General features: G+C 44.3%; 1 protein-coding gene across 3 annotated transcripts; it reads left to right on the top strand.

The window, feature by feature from the left end:
• The first annotated feature begins 105 nt into the window (after positions 1-105).
• On the top strand, positions 106-13,088 carry supt7l (SPT7 like, STAGA complex subunit gamma). Of its 3 annotated transcripts, XM_080012272.1 has the most exons (7): positions 106-172; positions 400-477; positions 3,642-4,077; positions 5,780-6,104; positions 7,241-7,466; positions 11,472-11,816; positions 12,943-13,088. In XM_080012272.1, the coding sequence occupies exons 3-6, from the start codon at positions 3,647-3,649 to the stop codon at positions 11,789-11,791; spliced, it is 1,302 nt and encodes a 433-aa protein (XP_079868398.1). In that variant the 5' UTR covers positions 106-172; positions 400-477; positions 3,642-3,646; the 3' UTR covers positions 11,792-11,816; positions 12,943-13,088. The 3 variants fall into 3 exon arrangements, with proteins under 3 accessions (XP_079868398.1, XP_079868397.1, XP_079868399.1); XM_080012271.1 differs by having other exon boundaries at positions 11,472-13,088; XM_080012273.1 differs by lacking the exons at positions 106-172; positions 400-477 and adding an exon at positions 1,208-1,338 and having other exon boundaries at positions 11,472-13,088.
• Positions 13,089-14,363: the final 1,275 nt, after the last annotated feature.

The raw sequence follows: 14,363 nt of genomic DNA on the forward strand, positions 1-14,363 counted from the left end.
TATGATTTACAAAATTCTAGGATATTTAAACAGTTTAGATTGATTTCGTTATTGTGGCGGAACTAATGCAGATGTAATGTTTCACCTGGAGCTTTTTTTCCTACAACACTGACGTCCTCGGGTTTGTGTCGCTTCTCAATTTCCAGAAGAGATTAGATCCAAAGTTTAAAACGTGAGTGCTATTATTCATTGACTGTAGTTAGTTGTGTTAGTTATTGGAATAATCTAACAAAACAAATATAGTATCTCTTCCGTGTGGTGACAAGCTACACTCGTTGCCTTATTTAGTAGCATGGTGTTCATAGCCTGGAACACATCACTTCGTAGTGATCAGTGACAAGTTATTAAAACAACTCAACTTTATTAACGTCATTCTGTTGTGTCATTTGTCCATCCCAGTATGAGAGCCTGAAATCCACAGGGTTCTTACCAGGGCCCTGAGGTGCTTCAAAGTTCTTGAATTTCGTCCACAGAAATGTAAGTACTGAAATACCTTGAAAATAGCCCCTTTTGTGCTGAGGTGCTTGAAAAGTCCTTGAGAGAGTGTTCCAGAATGGCTTTTACGACATAAATCATGCCAGGGAAAGGTCAATTTAATTCAGCACGGTTGGAAATAGACTCTTAGTAGATGTAATAGTTGATGACAATGAGATTATATATATATATATATATATATATATATATATGAGACCTGGAATCAGAATCGTCTTTATTGCCAACTAAGTTCACGCGTACAAGGAATTTGTCTTGGTGTGCGGTGACTACATGAAACATAAATGTAAAAGAATATCTAAAATATATAAGAATATGTAAAATAAGGATGTTTTTTTAATTCTTTTTTTAAATAAAGCTGTACAGTTTGTGCAGGAATGTGCAAATGTTTTGTCTAAATTGTAGCAGCATGTGCAATGTTCACGGATAAGAGTCCAGAAAATGAGGAATGTGCGTTAATGTAGTGCATTAACATACAACAACAACAACAATTTAGGGCGTACAGGACCGTGTAGTGTCTATGGGGGTGGAGGGGGGGGCTTGTTGATGAGGCCAGTTGCAGACGGGAAGAAACTGTTCTTGTGGTGAGAGGTTTTGGCCTTGTTGGACCGCAGCCTCCTGCCAGAGGGAAGTGTCACAAACAGTTTGTGCCCGGGGTGGAAGGGGTCAGCCACAATCTCACCTGCCCGCCTCAGGGTCCTGGAGGCGTAGAGGTCCTGGGGAGATGGTAGAAGAATCTTTAATTGTCACACAGCACACGTGGACGCGCCCGGGGACCTGGTGACGAGTGTCCATCGCTGGTCAGACGATGATGTGTGCATGTTTTTGTCACACAGGGTGATGGGGGTGAGTGGGGCTGTGTTGTTCCCGAAGTCCACAACCATCTCCACTGTCTTCACATTGTTGAGCTCCATGTTGTTCTGGCTGCACCACCTCACCAGATGGTCAAGCTTCCACCTGAGATCAGCCCAATAAGGGTGGTGTCATTGCAAATTTCAGGGGCTTGACAGACTGGTGGCTGGAGGTGCACCTGTTGGTGTACAGGGAGAAGAGCAGAGGAGAAAGAACGCAGCCTTGTGGGGAACCGGTGCTGATGGTCTGGGAGTCAGAGAACTGTTTACCCAGCTTCACGTGCTGCTTCCTGTCAGACGGGAAGTCTGTGATCCACCTCCAGGTGGAGTCAGGCATGCTCAGCTGGGAGAGCTTGTCCTGCAGAAGAGCCAGGATGATTGTGTTGAAGGCGAAGATAAATCCACAAACAGGATCCTGGTGTAGGTTCCGGAGGAGTCCAGGTGCTGGAGGATGAAGTGTAGGGCCAAGTTTACTGCATTGTCTACAGACCTGTTGGCTCTGTAGGCGAACTGAAGGGGGTCCAGGAGAGGGTCTGTGATGGATTTGAGGTGGGAAATCACAAGGCGTTCAAAAGACTTCATCACCACAGAGGTCAGGGCGGCGGGTCTGTAATCATTGAGTCCTGTGGTCCTTGACATTTTTGGGACCGGGATGATGGTGGAAGATTTAAAGCAGGCTGGTACATGGCATGTCTCCAGAGAGGTGTTGAAATTGTCTGAACACCGGAGACAGCTGATCAGCACAGTTCTTCAGGGTGGACGAAGAGACGGAGTCTGGTCCGGCTGCTTTGCGGGGGTTCTGCCTCTTGAAAAGTCACTGTGGTGGGGGAGGAGGGGGGGCTCTAACGTAAGTAGTTGTGAAGAGGTCCAGTCTCTGGAGCTGGTAGGCTGGGGCTGGTGGAAGGTGTCACAGGGGATGGTGTCAGGACTGTCCCATTGTCTTTCAAAGCAGCAGTAGAAGTTGTTCAGGTCGTTGGACAGACATGAGTTGTTCATGGAGTGAGGTGTTTTTGGTTTGAGGTTCGTGATTTGTCTGAACCCTTTCCAGACTGAAGCAGAGTCATTGGCTGAGAACTGGTGTTGGAGTCTCTTTGAGTACAGTCGTTTAGCAACTCGCACCTCTTTGCTAAACCTGTACTTAGCCACTTTAAACATGTCTCTGTCCCCACTCCTAAACGCCTCTTTCTTCTCTGACCTTACCTGTCTGAGTTTAGCTGTAGGGCTTGTCGTTGTTATAACTCATCCAGGCAGTTGGTAGCGGTCCGGAAAACATCCCAGTCGGTGCAGTCCAAGCACGCCTGAAGGTCCTCCACAGCTTCACCGGTCCACTTCTTAGATGTCCTCACCACAGGTTTACACAGCTTTAATTTTTGCCTGTATGCAAGCATCGGGTGGACCATGACGTGGTCAGAGTGTCCCAGTGCAGCTCGGGGGACGGTGTGATAGGCACTGCTTACTGTGGTTTAGCAGTGGTCCAAAGTGTTCTCCTCTCTGGTGGAACATTTAATTATGTATAATATAACTGTCTATATTTGGGGAGTTCATGGCTGAGATTTTCTTTTTTGAAGTCGCGAAGGACAATAACCAAGGAGTCCAGGTTTGTCCTTTCCACACACCGTATGTTGCATGTGCACCGTATGCATGTTGGCTTGCGGAGGTATGTAAACACCGACCAGTATGAATTTAAAACAAACTCCATAGGGCAGAATAGAAGGGTTTGTAGTTCATGAAGAAAGATTCCAGATCAGGAGAACAGTGCTGAAAGGTCACAGTCACTCATCATTACACCAGCTACTGCTTGTGTACAAACATAAACCTCCACCTCTTGTTTTGCCGCCGGAGAGCTCTGTGTGCCGATCCGCTCTGAAGAGTTGGAAGCGTTAGAGAGAAATATTCCGGGTAACGGTGTGTGATGTCCGCGTCGGCGGAGGCGCACAAGTGCACCGGCGCTTCCCCCTCTCCTCCGGCGTTTCACTGCGTGCACAAAGGTGAGCGCACCTTTGACCAGAATGTTCAGGAATTCCACAGATGTGGTGATGAAAGTGGGGAAATAAATCCACAGGGGTTGTAGCCCTGATGTTCATGAGCTCTTTTTTGGGGTACAAGCCCCCGGAATTGTCACAAAAAAACTGAATTAACAAACCAAACACGATATTATAACTCAATTAGTAAAGATGACATTGAAAATGTTTGCGCCCTTGAAAATGCCAAAATTGTGCTTTAAAAAGTCCTTAAATGTCATTTTGTAATGCCAAAATGAACCCTGAATCCCCCCCACCCCCCCGCCTCTGTGCCCAGCCGCCATGATGCGTTACTGGGGTGAGATCCCCGGCCCGGCAGGGGCCCCTCCCAGCCGCAGCTCCTTCGACCTGCTCCAACGGGAGTTCCGCTCTGTGGAGGTGCAGGACCCGCCGCTGCACCAGCCCTCCGCCCAGCGCCCGCGGCCTACCACCATGCTGGACATCCCCTCCGAGCCCTGCAGCCTCACCATCCACACAGTGCAGCTCTGCCAGCACGCCCGCCGCCTCCGAGGCCTGCTGGCCGCCGCCCAGTCCCAAGGTCAGGCCGCCGCGGCCTCCGAGGGGGGCGCCAAGCTGGAGGAGGCCGACTCCACCCTTCCCCTGCGGCCCCCCACTCCGCCCGCCATGCCAGACGACCTGCTGCCCCAGGACAGCAAAGCCCCCCGGCAGCCCTTTCAGCTCCGCCACAGTGACCCCGAGAGCGACTTTTACAAGTAAGTTCCTCGTAGCATTTAAGAAGAGATAAGAGGAGATCACAGTTTATTAACCCACGGAGGGTTTGAAACAGAAGCACAGCTTGCTTCAGTCCAAACCTGTAATATTGATTTATTTTAGTAAGCTCTGGTACAAAGCCAATTATATGGGTAGACTTGAGTGATTTAGCACAACGCTCTTTTTTCAGAATCAGAATTGTTTTTTTAATTTGTGTACAATTACATATGGGGAAAAACTGTCTGAAAAATATACATAACTAAAATATCACATGAAGTGAAGTAAAAATACGATAAAAGGATGGAATCTTTGTCTGTGTTTCCTTCGATTATCTCGACAGCTGTTCATTCGATCTATTTCACACTTAGCAGGTGTACTGCTAGGGACCCCAAGGATGAGCAGTGTAGAATTTGGTACAATTTGGACACGCGGCATGCGTTATATTAATTAACTTTGAATAAACAAGCGAACGGCGAGCCACTCAGCTTGCAGGGCGGGGCTTCGCAAAACAGTGAGCCAGTGCAACAGTGGGCCGGGGCTCCCGGGCTCTGCGACTGAGTCACTTATGTCCACATGCAGCCAGTTCCGAACAGGCATTTTTGACTAAGTGACAAAATTCTGGGTCGGGTACAGCCCTATGTGATACATATCATCAAGATCGCTCACTATCATTTGTCCCTTGTTAGCATGGTGCTACTAGTTCGCATGGCGCTACTTCATGTGAGTGATGACTAGTTTGACTCTTCAGAGATTCGACTCTACAAGTGACTTGGTAAAAATTTTTGGAGTTGTTCTGGTGAGGCGTTCGTATTAGTCGGTGTAACTTCGACTGATGACTCACGATGATCCTTGTTCGCGAACAAGTTATTTTGCCTGATTGACTATGACTCCTGAGTCATTTTAATGGGGACCATTAAACCATTGTTTTCCAAAACGGGCTGTTTTTTCTGGGTGGAGCCACCCTCCTGAGGCCCCTAGTTCTGTGAGCCAATGGGGTTTGAGCACAAGTTCTGGGTTCTGTGAGCCAATAGGGCAACCATTGCATTTAGTATGTAAACGTTTCACTGATTTCACCTTATCAGTCCACCAAAATCTGTTGTTTCTGAACACCTCGGAGGACGAGAAATAAGCAATCAAGTTGCTAAATCTTCACTCTTATTAGATCTACAATACCGAATTTAAAGGTTAGTTCCAACTTTTGTTGCCGTTCTCCAAACTTGTGGGGCACACGGACACCGCACCGGGACACCACACAAATAAAAACACACCAAATAAAAACACACTTTTTAAAATTGGTTTTGTTTGGAGAAGTGCACAGTGGATCACGTGCTGCAGCCTACAGTCTATCTACCGCATCACTATATATATAGAAAGAAACGCACAGCAGAATTATTTTTTAAATACTTACATTTCAATTGTCTGCAGTTTCTTCACCGACAGTTGGTATTCATTTGTTTCTCTTTTAAAAGATGTGTTTATTTGTTGAGTTACTCAGATGTTTTATTTCTTTGTATCTTTTTTTCGACTGTACTGTTTTTTGCTGTTTTTAACCTTTGGGTTTTGTTGTATTTTTCCATATATTGCCATTTTCTTTGTTTATATTTTTTTATTCCACTGCTTTATTGTCTGTCTGTCGCTCTGTCTATCTATCGTTCCTTATTGCTTTACTCTTCATACTGGTTCATTTCCCCTTCCCCCTCTCAGGGGTAAAGGCGAGCCGGTCACTGAGCTGAGCTGGCCCTCGTGCCGGCAGCTCCTCTACCAGTCGGTGGCCACGGTTCTGGCGCATGCCGGCTTCGAGACGGCGCAGGAGAGCGTGCTGGAGACACTGACTGACCTGGTGCATGAGCACTACCTACGCCTCAGCCGGCTGCTGCGTGTGGCAGCCGACCGGGAGGCACGCGTGGGTGCCTCCCCCTTCCCCGACGTGGTGGAGCAGGTGTTCCACGAGGTGGGCGTCGGCAGCGTGCTGGCGCTGCAGCGCTTCTGGCAGCTCCGCATCAAGGACTACCACAGCTACATGCTGCAGGTGAGGAGGCTTGGTTCTGTTCTGTATGCACTATAGAAAAAAAACACATCTCTACTTTTACTTTCACCTTTTCCTGTAATCTTATTTTTATGCATTGCTGTATTTTACTATGTGATTTATTTTTGTTTATGTGTTGTGAAGTGTCTTTGAGTACCTTGAATAGTGCTATACAAATAAAATGTATAACTTAAAATAATAATAATAATAATAATAATAATAATAATAATAGTAATAATAAAAAACACTGTCAAATTAGAAGTATCTTACTGTTTAATATGGCCTGCTTAGTTTAGGGACATATTTTTGCTTATATTGTTGCTCTCATTCTTATAGTTTTTTCATTTTGTACACTTTTTACTGTATGTTCTGTACGAAATACGAGTTCTGTACGAGACAGATTCCTCGTGTGTGTGAGTGTACTTGGCCAATTAAGCCAGATTCTGTTTTGAAGCTAGATTAGAAATGTGGAATTTTTTTTTTTTTTTGCTCTCAAATGTTTGTCCTTATTTTTAATTTCGTAGACTCTGAGAATGTCCAGATGAAGCTTTCTTTCTTTCTTTCTTGCTTTCTCTTAAGCTAGAACAAAGAACAAAGCAGGACAGATCCATGACCAGAAAGGATTTTTTTCATATTAGTTTCATATGACAGAATATATACATATATATGAATAATAACCTTTATTTTTTAACAATAATAACATTTATTTGTAAAATAAGGCAATCAAATACTCAAATAGAATGACAACATGAATATGTGTTATCTGCTAAAATGTACTAATTATAAGTCATTTTGGACAAAAGCCTCGTAAAATGACGTAATGTAATATGAAATAATGTCATTATCCAAGCACCCTATTCTACAATAAATACACTATATAATTACTTCAAATACCACATTTAAACGTCTTTTCTGAACTTTTTAAAACTCAAAAAGATAAGTTGTTGAAAGAAAAAAAATCTATAATATTGAAGTGGTTTGAACTAGTCTATTAGGAAAAAACAAACATGATAAATCCCCTACAAATGCGTTCTGTGATCGTCCATATTTCCCCCTATGAGAAGGATGAATAGCGTGTGTTTAAAAAAAAACCAACTTGACTCTTGTTTCCTTATCCTTTACGAACCTCTCCCCTCCAGGTGAGCAGGGAGCTGTCGGAGGAGTACGAGCGGCTGGTGAACCCGGAGAAGGCTCTGGAGGACTCCAAGCCGCTCCGCATCAAGGAGGAGCCCATGAGCGACATCTCCTTCCCCGTCAGCGATGAGCCCGAGGCCGACCCGGCCTCTGGGGACCAGACCCTGCCCATGGGGGTCCTGGGGGCCCATGGAGAGAGGCTGGATGGGGACCACTCCCCACATGCCGCAGGTCAGCCTGGTACTTGAACCGTATAAATTTTGTGTTTGTTTGTGTATTTATAACTTTAAATATAATTCAAGTTCAAGAGATTATTTGTCACATACATACACATACAGTCGTACATATATGCATATAACTTTTATATATGTTTAGTTGCTTATTTTTAGATTCCCATTAGCATTAGCCCACAAGGCGACCAGCTAGTCTTCCAGGAGTCAACATTAGATTAGATTAGATTAGATTCAACTTTATTGTCACTAGCAGAGTACAGGTACATGGTACAGGTAGATGGTAGCTCAGGAGGTAGAGCTGGTGGTCTAGTGATCTAAAGGTCGCTGGTTTGATCCCAGGCTCCTCCTGCTTGCATGCTGTAGTGTCCTTGAGCAAGACACTTAACCCCTAATTGCTCCTGATGGCTGCGTCCGTCGGTGGTTGAATAATTGTAAGTCGCTTTGGATAAAAGCGTCTGCTAAATGTAATGTAATGTAATGCTATTTGAGTACAGTGTCTCTGCAGTAATGTAGCAAAAGAGATGTATTATGTATAACAGTGTAAGGTTATAAATACAGGTTTGTCAGGAGTATAGGGGGGATTATGTACAGAGAGTATAAATAGACATTTTATATAAATACTATATATATACATGTAGTATATCTATGTATATTGTGCAGGTTTTGGTCAGGTTATGGAATATAAAAAAAAAGTATTTAGGTGATAGCAGTGCAAGGGCAATTGATGAAACAGTTCAGTAATGAGTGTAAACAGTAATACAGTGCAAAGCAGTAAATGTAAACAGGTAGACATTGCAGAGAGTGAAATGCAACAGGTAAGCAGGTAACAACAGGTAAGCAGGTAACAACAGGTAAGCAGGTAGCCATTTAAAGGTCCAGTGCTAGACAGTGCAGTAATGAGTGTAAACAGTTATACAGTGCAAGGCAGTAGATGTAAACAGGTGAACATTGCAGAAAGATGCAACAGGTAAGCAGGTAACAACAGGTAAGCAGGTAACCATTTAAAAGTCCAGTGCTAGAGGGGGGGTGGGGTTTATTCAACAGTGTTACAGCCTTTGGAAAGAAGCTGTACTTGAGCCTGCTGGTGCGGGAGCGCAGGCTCCTGTATCGCTTGCCAGATGGGAGAAGGGTGAAAAGTCCATGGTTAGGGTGAGTGTCATCCTTGACAATGGATTTGGCTTTGTTTAAGCAGCGGTCATGGTATGTGTTGTGGATGGGGGGGGAGTATACAGCCAATAGTCCTCTGGGCAGAGTTCTCTACTCTTTGTAATGCCTTGCGGTCGGCAACGTTGCAGTTACCGTACCAGACAGAGATGCAGTTTGTAAGTATGCTCTCAGTGGTACAGCGGTAGAAGTCCGATAGAATCCTAGGACAAAGCTGTGCTTTCTTAAGGGTCCGTAGGAAGTGAAGGCGCTGATACCAAGAGAGATTTTCTGTGATGTGGACCCCAAGGAACTTAAAGCTAGACACACGCTCCACCTCAGCACCGCTGATATGGAGGGGGGTGTGTGCCCTGCTCCTGGTTCTCCTGAAGTCCACAATGATCTCCTTGGTCTTCTTGGTGTTGAGTTCCAGGTTATTGTTTTTACACCACGTAGTTAGATGTTGAACCTCATCCCTATATGCTGTTTCATCCTCATCTCTGATCAGGCCCACCACAGTGGTGTCATCTTGATTATGGCATTGGAGCCATTAACAGCGGCGCAGTCGTGAGTGAAGAGAGAGAGGAGCAGAGGGCTCAACACACAACCCTGCGGCACGCCAGTGTTCAGGGTCATAGTGGAGGAGGAGAGACTCCCCAATTTATCAGCCTGGGGTCTGTTAGTAAGGAAGTCCATAATCCAGTTGCAGAGTGAGTTGCTGATACCAAGCTGGCTGAGCTTGGAGATCAGCTTGGAGGGGATCACAGTGTTGAATGCAGAACTAAAGTCAATAAACAGCATTCTAACATATGTTTTGGGGCTGTCCAGGTGGGGGAGTGCTAGATGGAGCACTGTGGAGATAGCATCCTCTGTTGGTCGGTTGCGTCGGTAGGCGAATTGGTACGGGTTCAGTGAAGGGGGCAGGCAGGCTTTCAGATGTGAGTGGAGCAGCCTCTCAAGACATTTTGCAATGATGGGTGTCAGTGCAACAGAGCGGAAATCGTTCAGTTCCTTGGCTGTAGAGTGTTTAGGCACCGGAACAATTGTGGCAGATTGAGTTGATTGGGCTAGTGACATGTTGAAGATGTCAGTGAAGACACCGGCCAACTGCTCTGCTCAGGCTCGCATCACACGTCCGGGGGCGCCATCAGGGCCAGCAGCTTTCCGAGCGTTCACCCTGCTCAGGATGTCGCCGACCTCTGAGGTGGAGAATCGGAGTGTGTCCTCGGGCTGAAACAGGTGACTTGAAGGTCGCCTCCTTGTTTTCCCGCTCAAATCGAGCGTAGAAGTGGTTCAGCTCATCTGGGAGGGAAGTGGAGGAGGGTGGGGGAGAGCTGCATGGGGATTTGTTGGTGAGTGTATGTAGGCCTTGCCACATGCGCCGTGGGCCGGAGGAGTTGAAGTGCTCTTCAATCCTTTGCTTGTAGTTGTGTTTGGCCCTGGGTATTCCTTTCCTCAGATTGGATCTGGCAGAGCTGTAGGCCTCTTGGTCTCCTGACGAAGGCTCCTTAAAATTGGTTTTATGGCTCCTCCTGAAGGCTGCGTCCTTGGCCTTCAGGAGAAGGCGAACTTCTTTGTTCATCCAGGGTTTTCTGGTTAGGGAATAATTTCACTGTTTTATGTGTCGTCACTCCCTCTGCACACTCGTTGAGGTAATCCATGACAGATTTGGCTACTGTGCGAATGTTGGTATGAGAGTCCCTGGTGGCATCAGCAAAAAAACCCATTTCCAGTCAGTGTGTTGGAGCTGGTCTTGGAGAGTGGGATCTGCATCTTCCATCCAGACTTCAACGGTCTTTGTTGTTTATTTTACACGTTTAATGCGAGGGGAGTATTTTGGCGTGAGAAACAGAGAAATGTGATCGGACTGACCAAGGTGGGGGAGGGGTGTGACTTTATTATACACAATAACATGGAAACTGACAGACGTGTAAGAAAACAACGAACAATAATTATTTTTTGTTTGTTTGTAAAACAGTGAAACCAGCAAAAACAAACACAAGACTATAGTCTTCTCTCTAGTGAAATGAGGATTTCACAGCTGTAAATGACTGTGAAGCACTTCAATCAAAAGCTCTTTTTAATGCAATAATTTATTCATGCTGTCAATCTGTCCAGAACACAAATTGATAGAATGACATACAAACCCATGTCCTGATGATGATGATGATTAAGTCCCTAGTCACACCAGCGATATTTTACACCAAATGAAATTATTTTCTTTGCAATTATCGCAATTTGTGGATTTTGGGAGGTGAAGTCATTGCGTCGTTTTTAGCACAGGGTTCAACCTGAGTAAACTTTAAAATGCAAAGTCGCGGCAAAGCAACCAAAATAGTCGTTAATATTGCAAGCCATTACATGAGTGGTTTGCTACTATACCTTATTAGCTATTATATTAGCTGTGACAAAGCATAGTATTTCTTTATTATTATTAATTCTGCACTGCCGGGGAAAATACATTTTTACGCAAAAACAGACAGCAAGACAACTACTCATAGCTTTAGCACCAGTTCCGTCAACTTTGCAGTATTTTTTCATGGTCGATTAATCGGCGGGTTGTGCGAGTAATTGCTTCTTCAGATGGGCCAACAGGATCAGAAATGAACACAAATACTTGAAACAAAATACTTTTTTACATTAAATAAAATTAATAAAATGTTTATTTTCAGTGGAAACTACCCACACAAAAGTCATTGCCCCAAAATATATTTTTTGTCATCATGGCAAACGATTGAATAATCAATTAATGACTGATCTCTAACCAAGACACACAAAGGAATTAGTGTCCTCAGTGGACAGTCATGGAAAATACCTCGACAGCACAGTAATCCTATAATCTATTTGCTGCCCACTGCAGGGAGTGGCGGAGGCAGCAGCCCCCCCCTGTGGCCGCAGGTGAAAATGGAGCCTCAGGACGGGGACGAGGGCCAGGGCGCGGGTCATCACCACCACCACCCGCACCACCACCACCAGCACCACGCTGTCCTGGGGGGCGACGTGTTTGAGGAGGGGGGCGGCGGGCCCATGTCGGCCATGAGCGAGTCGGGCGGAGCCATCGCCCCGTCCCCGGCCGGCGGTGCGTCGGACGCCAGCTACGCCTCGCACTCACCCGACTCACTGATGGGCGCCTCACCCGTCTTCAACCAGAGGCCCAGGAAGCGGCAGAAGAAGATGTGATGCGCTGCCCTAGTGGCGAGGGATGGTCATTACAGGACCTTAATTTTACAGGACCGGTGTGAAATTGAGTTTTTTAATACACATCACTGATCATCATCACTGGTGATATATGTATAGAATAAAATACACCATGGATACAAATTATGTAAAAAACAATGATTGGAACTTAAAAACCAAGGCATACATTACTTCAAGTTAAAAGCCACATTAAAATGATAGGTCTTTAATTTATTTTAAAAATACAGTTAGCGCGTGCCATTCTAATATCATGAGGCAGTGAGTTCCACAGTTTAGGGGCATAAAAACAGAAGGCAAACTCACCAGCTCTTTTATGGGATACATAAGGAACATTTAAAAGAAAATCAGCGGAAGACCTTAGTGATCCGGCTGGAGCATAAAATAAGAGAAAATCTCTGATATAGAGATGGGCAGGGTCATTTAAAGCTTTATAAATGAAACATTTTTTTAATCAATTCTTAAAGATACAGCTAGTCAATGCAGTGTCTTAAGCAGTGGGGTAATGTGATCGATTTTCTTTATTTTAGTTACGACTCTGGCTGCAGTTCTGAACTAGCTGTTCCTTAATAGCCCATTAGGAAACTTTCTTATAGGCTTTCTGGGAAATCCAGTAAAAAGGGAATTAAAATGTCTAAATGGCTCGTAATGAAAGCGTGAGTGAGTTTTTCAACATCTCTCAGTTATAATGTGTTAGAAAGGTGAATATAGACACTATTAAAAAATAAATACTAAATCTGAACCTCGGATCTAACATAAGGAATGGTCAGAGGTAATATAAAATGTGTTGCAACAAGTATAACGGCTAAAACTCAATTTGGCACTGGTATATGTGATCCGTCAAACTGGTGGATAATCCATAGTGTTCTGTGAGATCCCATCCAAGTACTTCCCAGTTCGTCATGCTACAGTACAAAAACACTAGAATCCTCTGTGTGACTTGCAGAGCTGTGAACTATGGACAGTTAGTGAAAAGTACTTACTTTTTAAGTGATGGCAGTCCTTGGGACTTGCAAAAGTCTAAACTCAATGAAGCAGAAAGGTCGTGGACCTCGATTCTTGTCACCAATTCTATACTATTTAGTAAAGCCAAGGAGAATGACACCCTCTCTCTCTTTCACCCTCTCTCCCAACAGATGGAAGAAATGGACTGATGGATAAAAGAAACATTTGAGTACTTCCCACTTTTTCAGTATTGTTTATTATTGTAATGACTTTAGTTAAGTTTTGTAACTTCCAAAATGAAGGGCAAGTCAGAGGAATAAGTAAATAAATATTTTCCTTCTAAGTGTCTTTATTTTATTGATTTCTATGGATTTTTTTTTCGTTCATACAATACACAAGTCTTAAGAGTATTATGAACTTCCATAGTGGGCTATACTATATTTCAGGAAATAACGGTGAAACTAGGATCAAATCAGTTAATATTGTACATCCTCTAATAGGGCTAATGTCTTGTGTAGGAAATAATGGCTCAGGAAGACAGTGTCATAAAGGAACACATCAAAAAGCAAAAACTATAAAGTATATACTGTGCGTTTTCCTCAGTTGTAGATTAACTTGCACTGACCACCAAGCTTGGACTAAGCTGGGATGTTTCTTGGAAAGAGCTCGAACGATTCACGGGAATAATCCTGGACTGATCGTCAACCGAGCTTGGACTGAGCTTCGACAATTCTCGGACTGATTTTGGGCAGAGTTTGGGTGATTCTGGGACTGATCGTTGGCTTCTAACAATATATCTAAATCGATGTTATCACAGAAACATATATGCACACACATAATGATGAACACAACCTCCTATAGCCTCAGCCACATACCTTTATTTCAGCGCACTGTGTTAATTCTCACACACACGTGTTGGTGCTTGCGGTCAGCCTTGGACTCCTGCCGCCGGCTGTCGTTGCTTTCGTTCTCTCGGAACAGCTGCTCTTGAGCACATCTCTGATCCGGGCCCTTGTACAAGCTAAAACCAACGTCTGTCTGCCTCCTCATTTAAAACAACCGACTGACAAACTGCAGATTGAAGTGACCCTTTAATTTCTGTCACAGGCTGGTCTTGGATGAATCTTCAATAAGCCGAAAAATGAACAATAAACCAGAGAAGTAAACTCAAAATAATCAGACAATTCGGCAATATACATCCAAACTAATGATAAACGATGAGAATGAACCTAAAATGCGCAATTAAAACAAATTTCGCAAGATGGCAGGTTTTCATAACATCAAAAGTGAGTTTATAGTGAAGCTGAGATGTTGGAAGACGACGTGCATCGTAAACGACACTTCTACTTTTTGACCCAACTTCGAATTCAAAACACTGACGACATGAACACATTTCATGATGGACACTTTTTGGCTGTTTCCGTTTTTTCAGGTTTGTCGATTACCATGTTACACTGTAGAGGGACACGATGGATTTCTCCAACGTGTATCAAATCAGATGTTCTCATCTTCGCCCGACGAGGACATTCGATTTATAGAAAAGTCCTCAGAACGCGGGTCGGGAAGCTCCGGCTCGTTCAGTGCGAGAAGTAATTTCCTCCAAATCAATATT

The sequence above is a fragment of the Zeus faber genome, assembly GCF_960531495.2.
Source record: "Zeus faber genome assembly, chromosome: 13".
Taxonomy (NCBI): domain Eukaryota; kingdom Metazoa; phylum Chordata; class Actinopteri; order Zeiformes; family Zeidae; genus Zeus; species Zeus faber.

What these genes read in the sequence shown, in the direction of transcription:
- supt7l (XM_080012271.1), top strand. Translation starts at nt 3,647, where the DNA reads ATGATGCGTTACTGGGGTGAGATCCCCGGCCCGGCAGGGGCCCCTCCC. An exon ending in CCCGAGAGCGACTTTTACAA is followed by an intron (nt 4,078 to 5,779) that starts GTAAGTTCCTCG and finishes TCCCCCTCTCAG; the next exon opens with GGGTAAAGGCGAGCCGGTCA. An exon ending in CCACTCCCCACATGCCGCAG is followed by an intron (nt 7,467 to 11,471) that starts GTCAGCCTGGTA and finishes TGCCCACTGCAG; the next exon opens with GGAGTGGCGGAGGCAGCAGC.